The sequence below is a fragment of the Centropristis striata genome, chromosome 13, assembly GCF_030273125.1.
Source record: "Centropristis striata isolate RG_2023a ecotype Rhode Island chromosome 13, C.striata_1.0, whole genome shotgun sequence".
NCBI lineage: Eukaryota > Metazoa > Chordata > Actinopteri > Perciformes > Serranidae > Centropristis > Centropristis striata.
The window spans coordinates 33,460,285-33,475,475 of record NC_081529.1 but is presented as its reverse complement, the minus strand read 5'-3'; the positions used below and the strand labels follow the sequence as shown (position 1 = coordinate 33,475,475).

The 15,191-nt window shown below is 37.1% G+C and overlaps 1 protein-coding gene across 1 annotated transcript in view; it reads left to right on the top strand.

Annotated features, from left to right (window-relative positions):
- Positions 1-328: 328 nt before the first annotated feature.
- Positions 329-15,191, top strand: part of srebf1 (sterol regulatory element binding transcription factor 1) — a 35,399-nt gene continuing 20,536 nt past the window's right edge. The window contains 9 exon segments of the mRNA XM_059347501.1: positions 329-797; positions 5,696-5,967; positions 5,969-6,317; positions 10,208-10,380; positions 11,332-11,469; positions 12,117-12,335; positions 13,488-13,602; positions 13,794-13,951; positions 14,853-15,063. Coding sequence (XP_059203484.1) covers positions 692-797; positions 5,696-5,967; positions 5,969-6,317; positions 10,208-10,380; positions 11,332-11,469; positions 12,117-12,335; positions 13,488-13,602; positions 13,794-13,951; positions 14,853-15,063 — 1,741 coding nt within the window. The 5' untranslated portion in view covers positions 329-691.

The window sequence follows — 15,191 nt, the reverse complement described above, 5'->3', positions numbered from 1 at the left end:
AGTATATGTATATAATAATAATGATATGATTATATATATAAAAAATAAAATAATAATATAATTATAATTTCTAAAAATACGCTTTTAAAGTGTAATAGAGTGCGTTCACATTTCTTATTTGACATAAAGTCTCTCTATAAAATGACAGCATATGCTCCACATGCTGTCAAATAAAATAATAACATAATTATAATTTCTGAAAATAAGCTTTAAAAGTGTCCACATTTCTCATTTGACATAAACTCTAAAGTGTCTACATAAAATGATAACATATGCTCCACATGCTGTTACTTCTCTTCTGTCAAACAGTCACAACAACCAGGAGAAACAGGGGACGTGGGAACTCCAGTACAGAGGCTGTGATTGGCTGACGCGCCTGTCAATCACCACCGGCTGGGCGGGTTCTTTCTGCAGCCACCGCCAGCATGTTAGTCCTGAATGAGCCTCAGTGTTTGGCTTTGGTTTGACAAGTTTCCCCGGACGGATCATGGGGGAAGGAGAGAGCTGCTAGTTATTGACACATCAATAAAACTAAAAAGTTGCAGCTCACTGTGCGCGTGCTTCAGGTAGACTGACGCTTTGGCAGATGTAGGCACGTGGGAAGTGTCCTGTTTTTTTTTCTTCTTTGTGTCTCCTTTTGTGAGTGATTCTTCCAGTCTACCGTGGGAAAGAGCCAGACACCAGCATAAAGATGAACAGTCTGTCTTTTGACGACCCTTCTTTGGACAACCTGGATCCAACCCTGTCGCTAAATGACCCCAGCGACATAGACACGGCGCTATTAAGCGACATAGATGGTAAGAAAATGCTAAAATGTTTCTTGCGTTTGCAGCAACAACACTGCTTAGAACACTCCTACACGCCATATGTTTGGTTTCTCTTTCCTCCTGAGTGTTTTACCTTTCTCTGGAGATTATCTGAGGTGATACCTTGTTATCAGCTGGTTGTTTTGTGCTTTATTAAACTCTTATAACGGGTATCAGAGCGGGTTAGCTATGCTAATATGTGAGGCTAACGTGGTCGTGAGTGCACCCCGCCCCCAGCCTGCACACACCGGGGTTACTGCCGTTCATTCCTCCTCCTGGTGGGTTCACACTGCCTCAGTTGACCGACTTTCACTAACCTTATGTGTGCATTTCTATCAAAAATATAATAATATATAATACAATATAATTTCCTTGACCTACATTTGAAGAAAAAGGGTTTTTTGGCAATATAGTCCTGTTGAGCTTCTCATTTTAGTCATTTTTTTCCACAGTAATTATATTTTATAGCCTAAATTACATTATTTCTATCAAAAAATATATATATATTACAATAAATATGTGCTCTGTTGCCACATTTCCTTGACCTACATTTGAAGAAAAAGCTAAGGGTTGTTTGGCAATATAGTCTTGTTGAGCCCCTTATTTTAGTTATTTTTTTCCACAGTAATTATATTTTATAGCCTAAATTACATTATTTCTATCAAAAAAATAATAATATATATTACAATAAAGATGTGCTCTGCTGTCACATTTCGTTGAGCTACATTTGCAGAACAGGGCCAAGGGTTTTTTGAAAATATATTCCTTTTTGCCCACAGTAATTATATTTTATAAACTAAATTACATTATTTCTATCAAAAAAATAATAATATATATTACAATAAATATGTGCTCTGTTGCCACATTTCCTTGACCTACATTTGAAGAAAAAGCTAAGGGTTTTTTGGCAATATAGTCCTGTTGAGCTTCTGATTTTAGTCATTTTTTTCCACAGTAATTATATTTTATAGCCTAAATTACATTATTTCTATCAAAAAAAAAATATATATATTACAATAAAGATGTGCTCTGCTGTCACATTTCGTTGAGCTACATTTGAAGAACAGGGCCAATGGTTTTTTTTTTGACAATATATTCCTTTTTGCCCACAGTAATTATATTTTATAAACTAAATTACATTATTTCTATCAAAAAATAATAATATATATTACAGTAAAGGTGTACTCTGTTGTCACATGTTATGTCTTATGCCTGCTGCAAACACGTGCTTGTTTACGTTTGCAATAACGTTTATTTTAGATTAAAATCTCATTTGCATGTGCATATCTTGCTATAAATACTGACTGGTGGATAAATTAAAGTGATTATTATGTATTCTGGTTGTATTCTCATCGCTCGTTTGATGCTGCGGTAAATAAAACATAATAATTAGACGTATTAGTGGTGTAATATTCGTATTTTCACATAGATTTCACTGTAAAATTGATGTTTTTTTAAATGATGAAAGTAAAATAGTCCTTGTGTAAAGTGTTAAAGCACATCCTGCAGGCTGCTCGTCATCTCCTGGGTTTGACCGAGGGTAACCTGCTCGGTGGTAACCTCGCTGAGCCACAGACAGTCTTCCTGTCTTGGACTCGTCGGCATAGCGAGTCTCTGAGACGCGCTCTGATTGGCTAAGAGCGATCACCTCATACAAAACACTGGACTACAAATCCAGGCTTCCTGTTCTGTTCTTCGCACATAAATAGCTGAATTATCCAGATTACAATGTTGATGATTTCACACCAGGCTGGATCTTAGAAAGGCTCGTTTATTTTCATGTGGTCTGGATGTTTTGGTTCTTGGAAGCTGTCTTTATTTATAGCTGCAGCTCGTAGAAGGAGAGAGTCACTCACTGTATAATAATAATAAACTGGGCACTCATCATCTTATTTTTCATGTGTAATAACTGTGCGATATTTTATTTAACTGCTAATTTAAGTTTTCTTCTTATTTGGTCATTTATCCACTGTACACAACACAATGCCATACATTCCTCTTTATTTATCTATATTCATCCACATAGTTCTCTATATTTATTTATCTATATCCATCCATACAGTTCTCTATATTTATTTATCTATATCCATCCATACAGTTCTCTATATTTATTTATCTATATTCATCAATACAGTTCTCTATATTTATTTATCTATATCCATCCATACAGTTCTCTATATTTATTTATCTATATCCATCCATACAGTTCTCTATATTTATTTATCTATATCCATCCATACAGTTCTCTATATTTATTTATCTATATCCATCCATACAGTTCTCTATATTTATTTATCTATATTCATCCTCCATACAGTTCTCTATATTTATTTATCTATCTGTATTCATCCATACAGTTCTCTATATTTATTTATCTATATCCATCCTAATGAAAATGAATTAGAATATCATAGAAAAGTGTATTTATGTCAGTAATTCAATTTAAAAAAAAGTAGGAAATAACACATTATATAGATCCATTACACACAGAATGAAACATTGCATGTCTTATTTTATTCCATTTCTTCTAATTATAATGATTATGGCTTACATTTAACGAAGACCTAAAATTTAGTGTCTCAAAAATGTTAATATTACAAAAGACCAATTTTAGAAAGTAGTAGTAAGTAGTAATTTAGTATGGAATAATATAATAATATTGGTCGGGGCTGTTTGACTTGAACTATTGGAAATGGACTTTTCCATCATATTCTAGTTTATTGAGATGCATATGAAGTAATTTTTATATATAAATGCCTCGCTTTCTCAGATTCATAATAAGAGTTTTGTCACAATGATTCTTTTAGATGACAACATGCAATTCTTATCACTTGAAGTAGAATTTAGGGGGATTGATTTGCAGAAAGTTTAAATGATTTTTAAATACAAATGGCTTTCTTAGATTCCTAAAAAGGGTGTTATTGTAATAATTATTTTAAATGATGACCTGAAGATTACTAGAAACTCACCAGTTAATTTCATAATGAAAACCTACCTACAACTTTTAAATGATAAAACAAAAAGGACCAAACTAGAAAAAATAAAAGCCTGTAAACAATAAAGAATCAAACAAAATTGAAACAAGCTCAACTAAAAGATGTTAAAGAGGCCAATGGAGCGAGAGCATATGGCGTTTAATTTGACATTAAAATGTGAATCTGTCATTTGAACACTGCTAAAATGTATTTAAGCAATTAAAGCTGCTATTAGGAGATATTGGAAAGGATTTATTTTCATAACAGGTTTAAGATTATCACATAAAAGTGGTTATTGGTAGTCCTTGGGGAGAACCTCAACAATCACTCGTCGACTGTTTAACAGTGATGAAAGTGTCAGAAAAAAACATGTGGAGCAGAACGTCGAACAAAACGACATCAATAACAATTCAGGAACATAAAATGAGATTATGAATGAAGCTTCAGTGCATAAAATGGTTCTCACCAGCCCTAGCTCATGTTAGTGCTACGGCTGGGCGATATATATCGATATAAAAGATATATCGATATATTTTTAAATTTGATATTGAATTTGGCCATATCGCATATATCAATATAGTTTAAAAAAAAAAATCTTTCTATATAAATGCTGCCTTTACTTGGGTTTGTCATAGTTAGTTATTTTGTAATATTTGTTATTCTTTTCTTATATAAATGTATTCATTTCAGAAAAAGATTGGCCCATTTTATTTCTTAGGGTATTTTTGTTTAAGATTTTTTATTTATTTAAATGTGCACTTTATGAACCTTTTGATTTTTTTTTTTTAAAGGTTCTCCTGTTGTTATACAGTATTAAAGTTCACTTAGACAAACGGTTTCAATAAAACTACTTGTGACATGTCATATTTGGCTTTGACTGAACATTTGCTCTCATTTTGGGATAAAAATATCGGGATATTTTTATCTTATATGACTTTTGGTTCATATCTTTTTCAAGGATATTTGGGTGCAGTTTTCAGTGCTCAATAAGGCAAACCAGGTCTTTATGAATTTGAAACCTGTTGCAATTCAAAACTGCAAATTTCAACTGTTTGTAAGTTATTCTGGAAAATGAGTTTCCTCCCTCTCCATACATGCTACAGCTCATCAGCAATATATATGGTCTAATTCCATATCACATTTAAAAATATAGGGATATAGCTTTTATATCGATATATCGCCCAGCCCTACACTGTTAGCATTTTTAAGGGTTTAAGGGTTTTTTGCTAATATAGTCCTGTTGAGCTTCTTCAGTTAGTTAGTTAGTTATTTTTTCCCACAAAAATTTTATTTTATATACTTAATTACATTATTTAAATGTGTCTTTTTCAAGGATATGAAGGATTTTATTTGAAGCGTTTTTTTACCCCAATGTTTAGAATTTAGGAGCAGTTTTCAGTGCTCAATACGGCAAACCAGGTCTTATGAATTTGAAACCTGTTCCAATTCAAAACTGTTTGTAAGTTATTCTGAAAAATGAGTTTCCTCCCTCTCCATACATGCTACAGCTCATCAGCAATGTGTATGGTATAATTCCATATCACATTTAAAAATATATCGATATATATCGCCCAGCCCTACACTGTTAGCATTTTTAAGGGTTTAAGGGTTTTTTGCTAATATAGTCCTGTTGAGCTTCTTCAATTAGTTAGTTATTTTTTCCCACAGTAATTATATCTTATATACTTAATTACATTATTTAAATGTGTCTTTTTCAAGGATATGAAGGATATTATTTGAAGTGTTTTACCCCAATGTTTAAAATTTGGGATCAGTTTTCAGTGCTTATGAATTTGAAACCTGTTGCAGTTTAAAACTGCATATTTCAACTGTTATAAGTTATTCTGAAAAACTAGTTTGTTTGTATTTATGTGGTCAGCAGCAGTGATGATACTCTGTTTTCTCTCCTCTCAGACATGCTCCAGCTCATCACCAACCAGGACATGGAGTTTGGCCTGTTTGACAACCCCCCATACACTCATACGGGACCTCCTCCAGCCCAGGAGCTCCCTGGTCTGACCCCGACCATCACCCCACCCGCCCCTCCAGCCCCCACCACCACACCCGCCCCTCCCTCCTCCATCCTGAGCAGCAGCCCCCACCTGGACGCCCTGCTGGGCCCTCCCATCACCCGGAGCTCCTCCACCCCGGACAAGGCCTTCCAGCCCCCCACCTTCCAGCAGTCCCCCCCTGGCCCAGGTGCCCAGCTCCGCCCCGAGGCAGCAGCCGGCGTCCCCCCAGCAGGCTCCGGGCCTGGTCCAGCCCCAGGTGGAGCAGCCCCAGCCCCTCCTCAGCCCGCCGGGCCCCGCCCAGGCTGCTTCACCTCACGGGTCTCCGGCACAGAGCACGGCGTTCAGCGCCATGCCCCAGGCCCTCTTCACCTCGCCACAACCCCAGACCCCGCCTCAGCCCCAGTCTCAGCAGCCCCAGCCCCAGACTCCATCCCAACCCCAACCCCAACCCCAGCCTCAGCCTCAGCCTCAGCTCCAGCCCCAACAGGTCCGGACCAACTACACCACCCAGACCAGCTACACAAGTAAGCACTCTCTGATTAATAGGGGTTGAGGGTTTATGCTAGTGCCTACAGGGGTACAGGGTAGTGATGGCTAGATGAAGCTTCATGAAGCCTTGAAGCTTTTCATCCAATTGGTTCAAAAAAAGGTTAATTTCTCGAGGCTTCATGTGCTCATAAAAAACCCCCCTAGTGGTCAAAACCTTTTATTCAGGGTTCGTACGGGTGCTTGAAATCCTTGAATTTTAATGTTGAATTTCAAGGTTTAAAAAGTGCTGGATTTTGGATTAAGTGCTTGTAAATGCTTGAGAATTTTTTGGTATTTCTCTTGCAATCTGACTATAGATAGCCGCATTTTCTTTTTAAATCAAAATCTGTTATTGAAGGATTTTCAGTATTGCTGAATGGTAATTACAAAGACATGGGGTAGACATGAGTACAACAATTAGCACCAATGTGTCCAGATAGATATGGATTGGGTAATATAACTTAAAGAGAAACAAAACACAGAAAACAAACAAACAGAAAACAAACAAACAAACAAAAAAAACCAACCAAATGTAACGAAACCGCATTTTCAATGGAAAAAATATATATAAACTGAACAGCCTATAGCCTATAATCTGAAATGAAGACCACTCTGCCTGCATCTTCTTGTTTCTGAGATGTTTCTTGTTGCTCTACCCTGTATCTTCTCACTGAAGAGAGTTTTTTCTAATTCCTAGTGGATGTGAGGGGTCCTGAAGTATTTGTGGTCTTTCCTCCTAGTTTGGGTCGTGTTTACTTCCACCAGCTGCTGGTTGATGATTTTTGTGAGCTTCCTTTTGCTCCTAGCCCCTAGATTCCCATACCAGTATGTTTTATGAGATTAGCAAACTACTTTTAGTTGTTAAAAGTGTAATACCATTGCTGGTGGTATGGTGAAGTGAAATTACCCCTTTTAGTATCAAAGTACTCATCTAAAACATGACATTTACAACTGTTGAAAGGTCCTGGAAAAGCTTGAAAATGGACCTTGAAAAGTGCTTTAATTTGACCACTGAAAAAGTGCGTGAACCCTGTTTATTGTCATTTCAACAATTTGTGATGGTCTCTTGTCTGTCTGCAGCAGTGTCAGCATGGGAATAATCACTGCCAGGAACAGTTTAATTTGATTTTGTGTGGTTCATTCATTTAATCTGTTTTTGTTTAATTAATGGGCAATGGTAAAAGTCTATTAAAATAAAATATAAATCCAATAGGACATGAGATGTTTATATTAAAACTGTTGCAGTGTTTCCCAAAGATTAGACGGTGAATGTGCTTATGAATACTGACCGCTCAATCCAATTATTCGATGATCAAAATAGTTGACGATTAATTTAATAAACGATTACTGTTTGATTAATTGGATAATTGTTGCAGCTCTACACAGATATGATAATAACAATGGTCGGTAACGCTTTATATTAAGGTCCTTGTAATAACCATTAATTAACAAGTAAGTAGTGGTGTCAACAATAATCGATTCAGCGATGCATCGCAATGCGGGGCATGCACGATTCAGCATCGATGCGCAAAGTGCCATAGTCGATTATGTGCGCATCAACACATGGCTCATTTGAATATTCAAATGAGCCATGTGTTGATGCAGGTAAGCTAGCGGGACAAGCTGTTTTGATATGTTGTGACTGAAGTATGTGGTAGTATTTGACAGAACTTAACATTTACGTTTTTATAGAAAGTACTATTGATAGGTAATTACCATTGTATTAGCCTATTTAAAGTCGACTCCTTAACGTTACATTTTTGCGTCATGAAAACTAGCGATAGCTAGCTAGGTGGGATAGCGCTAACGTCTTCCCTACCTCAGGGACAAGGACTCCACATTTAGCTGATCTAAATTTCACCTCAGCAGGTTCCTTTCTTATGGCAGGAGGAGGCATTTCTCTTCCCTTACTCTTAGATGAACTCAGGCAGGAGATTCATTTTGCCATCTTTTTCAAAATATATGCATTGGCGTCTTTTCAAAACAGGTTAATTTGTCATTTTCCAAAAAGGTCCTTTCTAATATATTTAATATATTGTGCATTAATGTTTCTTGGTGAATGAGAATGTTAAGGTATTAATCTGAAAGGTATTTAATGACATTTATGTCAAAGATACAGGAGAGTGATGATACACACATAGCAGCCAATAAAATCTATTGTTATTAGGCCTATCTGACTGCTTGTATTGCCTCATGACTGGCGAAAAATGTCCCTTGTTGTGTGCAGTATAATTGTGATGCATCGCAATGCATCTTAGAATCGAATTGAATCGAATCGTTACCTGGTGAATCGCAATCGAATCGAATTGTGAGGGCAGTGCCAATGCACACCCCTAATAATAAGGCCCTTGTAAGTCCTTACAAGATGCTTATTAACATTATTGTGTGTTTATAAGCTTATATAAGTGTTAATAATGGCATTACAAACACCCATGACCCACCCATTATCTCTTTGCCATGCCTTTATTAATCTTATTTTGTTTGCTTATTGATATTAAAATAGAACCGCAAATACTCCACCCACAAACTTAAAGAAATCTCTGACTCAGATACAAGGGGACTCAACCTCAGCTGAACTCCTCTCCAACTCCTACTGTTATAGACTTTGCTTGGCGGCGTGAGAGTCAATGAGATACAACACATATCAGCAGCAGCCATGTCCAGGTTGACATTGACACCTGATTGCTGCTTCTGAATTGTATTAGATAATGTTTATTACTCCTTTAAAACTCCCCGACCCTGGTAGTGACAGGTGATTGTATTGCCGCGCCCAGTTGTAGCTGATAAGAAACATAAGCTGACACACTGAATGTTGCTATCACCTATTGGCCTACAGACCCACACACACAGGGTCAAAGGTCAGAGAGTTTTCTCTTTGTACAAATACTGGTGTAGTTTTAGCATGCTAATCGTGAGTTAGCACATTACGCAGTATGCTGCACTAAAAGTACATTAACATGAACCCAGTTAGCTGATATACTATATTGCATGTAAGTATCTGATATCAAATGATGATGGGCATTACGCTAAGCAACATGAATGTCATCCCTGAATTACATAGTAATGCAACATAAGAAGTGAATAAAGCTAAATCTCCGCTTAGCATGCTAATCGCGTTACAACAACATCTGCAACTCCATAAAACACTTTTCATAAGGTACCACACCATCCAGCACATACACATTGAACATTGATATTCACTGGAAACTATTAGAATATTATTAGAAAATGGAACCTTGGGGTGGTCTGTAGCGTAGTGGGTTACACAGGCGCCCCATGTGCAGAGGCTACAGTCCTCGCTGCGGCGGAGCCGGGTTCGAGTCCGGCCTGAGCTCCCTTTGCTGCATGTCCTCCCCTCTGTCACCCCCTTTCTATCTGTCTCACTATCAATAAAGCCTTGAAAAATGGCCAAAAAAATATCTTTAAAAAAAAAAAGAAAATGGAACCTTGTAGCCACTTTAAAACTCATTAAGATAGGTAGGCTAAATAGACTTACAGATGAGATGAGTCAGCTCAACTAAAAGGCGTCCAATCGGAAACAGTGCAATAAATAATGATGATATTTTGAAAAATATATTGAAAAATATATTGAAAAATATATTGAAAAATATATTGAAAAATATATTGAAAAATCTTTAAAAATCGAGGAAGCCACATACTAAATCTGAGGTCAGCCATACACACACACACACACACACACACACACACACACACACACACGCTTCCAGAGTCTGAATTATTTCCGTGCTTGAAAATTGCTTGAATTTTACTTTTAAAAAGCTGTTCCAAGTCTGTAAAAAGCAGGGGATAAACTGGGTTGTAGTGAATATTTCCAACAGTTATACGTGCTTGAATTAAAGCTGGAAACAACCTGTTTTTCCAGCAGTCAGTCCCAGCAGCGTGAGCCAACCCGCCACCATCTTGTCGTCGTCTCCTCCAGCTGTCCAGCCGGTGACCATCCAGGCTCAGCTCCAGGGCCTGACCACCACGTCTCCTCTGCTGGCCACGTCGTCCAGCCCGCCGGTCCAGACCATCGCGCCCCACATACAGCAAGTCCCTGTAAGTGTGTTAGACGGGCACCTGACTGAGCCTGAACAGACTACAAAATAAATCCATTGTAGTAGGGATGCACCATATTGGATTTTCTGCTGATATCTGAAATGCCTATTTTTTTTGCAACTCATTTAGCCGATTACCGATACCAATATTTTTTCCCCACACAACTAATTGCAGAGATCTTTATCTCTCTTCTATAGTGGAATTAGCATACAGTATTGTGGAGCATATTCTTATCACATTTGCTATTTAATATAAAGAATATAAGAAATAAGAAAACACTTGATGCTTAAAACTGCATACTTAACAATTGCTTTCAAATAAAAATACTAGAAGATACATCCTACTTAAAACTTGGATGATGCTCTCCCTGAGATAATCAATAACAATACCGACAATCAGGGCAAATTTGGCCAATTTCACAATTGACATAATAAGTAAACATGTGCTTAAGGTGCAACAGAGATGTCATCACCTTAAATCACCTTAAGACCAGATATCTTTTTAGACAGGCATTTGAATGACCACCATGCATTGTACATGTTATTTTATTTTAAAAAATGTATGTTTCATTGTGTTTAAATTGTGTTTTAACTGTGTTTTAATTGTCTTATGTTCCCCTATCTTATACCTTTCTTTATATCTTCTGTAAAGCACTTTGTGATTTTATCTGTGAAAAGTGCTATATAGATAAACTTTACTTACTTACATACTTACTAGAGGTGATATGCAAACAATAAAAAATTCCGAACATATGACAGACATATGCACCGAGTTTGTGCATTTAATCAAGTAAGTAGCACCACATTATTTAATCGGTTTATTACATCAGCGGATATCAGCCTATAATGTGCCGATAATATCGTGCATCCCTACATTTTACTTCTTGTTTTTCTTTTATGGAACCAAAAGCAGAACTGTATATCTTCACTGTACGTGTGTGTTTCCTCTCAGGTGTTGCTGCAGCCTCAGTTCATTAAGGCGGAGTCTCTGCTGCTGACCACTCTGAAGCATGACCCCTGCATCGTCACGACGATGGCCTCGCCCACATCACTGGCCACCACCACCCCAGTACAGAGCACCTCGCTGCAGGTAGGAGCCAGGAAAATATCCAGACACTATCGTAGGGCTGGGCGATATATCTATATAAAAAATATATCTATATATTTTTAAATGTGATATGGAATTAGACCATATTGCATATAGCGATATAGTTTAATTCTTTCTTTCTTTATATATAAATGCTGCCTTTACTAGGGTTTGTCATATTTAGTTATTTTGTAATGTTTGTTATTCTTTTCTCATATGGATATAAATATTTCTGGTCATATGATGCTCTGATATGTTTCAACAGACGAGAATTCACCCATTTTAAGCATTTTTTAGGCATATTAAAATTTGACCATTTTTGACGAAAATAGACCTATTATAGCACAAGTTTTTCTTTCGAGGGAGTCATTTTGGACATCCCATAATGTGGTAATTTGTTGCAATTTTTCGACAAATAGTTCTTGACCCGTGAGTCCTGGGATTTGAACCAGCGACCAAACTTTTCTATGATATACTAATGTATTGAGATTCACCTGTATTGTTTTTACTTCAAAATATATATCGCCATATCAGGATGCATACTAGATTCTTGTCGATACCCTTGTGACATCATGCTGTGATCACATGAATTTGCTCCACTGTCTCTCTTATCTTTACTCTATTCTTACTTACTTTATTCACCTCCTCAGGCCTTTATGGGCGGGGGCACCATCCTGACCACGGTGCCCGTCATGATGGACGCTGACAAGATGCCCATCAACCGCATCGCCATCAGCGGGAAGCCGGTGGGCGTGCCACACAAGGGAGAGAAGCGCACGGCTCACAACGCCATCGAGAAGCGCTACCGCTCCTCCATTAACGACAAAATCATCGAGCTCAAAGATCTGGTGGCTGGAACTGAAGCGAAGGTAGGAACACTTATATCCAACTTCACTGTAATCTGCAGCTCTGAAAGATGAGATGATGAGATTCAACTTTATTGTCATCGAACAGAGAAACAAGTACTAGGAGAACGAAATGACCATCAACCCGTCCAAACATATACATAAACATACATACAATATGACAAAGAGGTGACAGGGCAGGAAGACATGAATGGAAGAACCCTCCAGGTTAGAAATTAATTAGATAAAATATATAAAGTAAGGTAAGTTAAAAAAATAAAATAAAAAACAAAAACAAATATCAATAAAAAGTAAAAAAAAACTAGATAAAAAAGATGAAAACAATAAATAATTAATTAAAAAGTAGTGCATGATAAAATATATATATATATATATATATATATATATATATATATATATATAACTAATAAATAGTAGCAAAATTAATAAATAAAAGAGAAGATGTAAAGAGCAAACATAAGACTTATCTTTTTTAATTTGGCTTTTACTGTAACCATTTTTAGAGATTTTTCTGCTCATGCATCTCATGCATCTTAGTGTTATAACATCTATTTATCATCTATTTATTTATATGGAAGAGATGCAGCATAAGAAGAGGATAGAGGAGCAACATGAGTTGGACTGAAGGATGAAAAAAGACACAAAATGACTAAAAAAAGACACAAAAGGAGAAGACAAAATGACCAAAAAAAACACAGAAGACACAAAATGACCCAAAAAAAGACAGAAAATAACTAATAAAGACACAACCAAAGACACAAAATTCTGAAAAAAACCAAAACAAAATTGTTACACTAAACACACAGGACACAAATAAATTAGAATCATAATAAATTAGAGTCCCACTAGAATAAAAAACAGAGTTGATGACAGGATCACAAGATCACATTTATGTTGGTTTTTCTTTGTTTCTTTTTGGTTCTAAATGTTGATCCAGTAAGTCAGAATAAAAAATCAATTATTATCAGGTCATATAGGTGAGGTTGTGCTGGAAAAAAAAAATACCAACATGGCATTTATACATTTTTAAGTGGTGTATACAGGCAGGATGAAAAGGATTAAAAAATGGACGAAATAGCCCAAAACCCCATAGAGTTAAAAACTGCTTCTGCTGTCAGTTCCATTAATATTCTAACTGTTTCTACTTTCTAACAGCTCAACAAGTCTGCCGTGCTGAGGAAAGCCATCGACTACATCCGCTACCTGCAGCAGGCCAACCAGAAGCTCAAACAGGAGAACATGGCCTTTAAACTGGCAGCGCAGAAAAACAGTACGTGCTTAAAACTCTTCCTCTCTCTGCTCCTCATCCATTTATTTCCTTCAGCTGGCCTGTGTGATGAGCTCCATTGATGGCTGCTGTTATCCTCAAATGACACTGAAGTGAAATTGAATGTTGGAGAAGTCTTTACTTTTCTACCTGTGATTGACCTCGTCCTCGTCTCTCCTTTCCTCCTCCTGCAGAGTCTCTGAAGGACCTGGTTGCCATGGAAGTGGACGGCCCTGCCGACGTGAAGAACGAGCTGCCCACCCCCCCGGCCTCAGACGTGGGCTCCCCCACCTCCTTCTCCCACTGCAGCAGCGACTCGGAGCCCGACAGCCCGATGGCCGAGGACACTAAGGTTTGTCGTTAAAAACGTCACCAATCAATCAGTCAGACTGCAAAAAAGGATGTCTAAAAACAAGATAAAAACTCTAAATCTGAGGGAAATGATCTTGCTCCTTGACAAGATTTCTTAAATTAAGATTATTAAATCTAGAAATAAGCATGTTGAACACTTAAAATGAGAAATTAACTCTTAAAACAAGATAAATTAAAGCTGCAAGCAGCGATGAACTGGCCCGAGCAGAGTGACCTGATGATTATTTGTTTCTTACCAAGATAAAAAAATAAACTTTTTGTGTCTTTTTTTGTGTGTGTTTTTTTGTCTTGTTATGTGTTTTTTGTGATTTTACGTCTTTTGTTTCTCTTTTTGGTGGGTTTTTTTTTGTCTTGTTATGTGTTTTTTGTGATTTTCACGGTTTTTGTTTCTCTTTTGTTTTTGTTTTTTTGGCTTTTTTTATGTCTTTTTGTGATTTTTACGTCTTTTGTTTCTCTTTTTGGTGTTTGTTTTTGTCTTTTTATGTCTTTTTTGTGATTTTACGTCGTTTGTTTCCTTTTTTTGGGTCATTTTATGTCTTTTTGTGTCTTTTTGTCGGTCATTTTGTGTCTTTTTACATCTTCTTTTGTTCACAAAATGACCAAAAAAGACAAAAAATTTACAAAAGAGATCAAATTAAAGCTGCAAGCAACGATGAACTGGCCCGAGCAGAGTGACCTGATGATTATTTGTTTCTTACCAAGACAAAAAAAACTTACGATTTAGAAGTGTTAGATAATTTATCTTGTTTTAAGAGTTAGAATAAGAGATTTATAAAGCAGTAAAAGAATCTTAAAATCATTGAGTATTGGTGGCAGCGTTTTCCCAGTCAAGAGGTTATAAAAGAGTCTCTAACGTGAAGCGTCTCTCTTCTGCTCTCCAGCCGAGCGTGTCAGACAGGTCGTCAGCAGGAGGCAGCGCCGGCGGCATGTTGGACCGTTCCCGCATGGCGTTGTGCGCCTTCACCTTCCTCTTCCTCTCCCTCAACCCTCTGGCCGCCCTGCTCTGCTCTGCAGGCAGCAGCTCGGCTGGCAGCGCCGCCGCCACGGCAACACACCACGCAGGACGGAGCGTCCTGGGCGTGGATATCGCAGGTAAAACTCTAAAATCATTCAGGGGAAAAAACGAGCTGTTTTAAATGTTTATAGCTTGCTGCTGCAGAAAAAGTAGTGCTACTAAGATGGTCCTACTGTTCTGATTGCCTAAAAAAACAGGTTTTAAC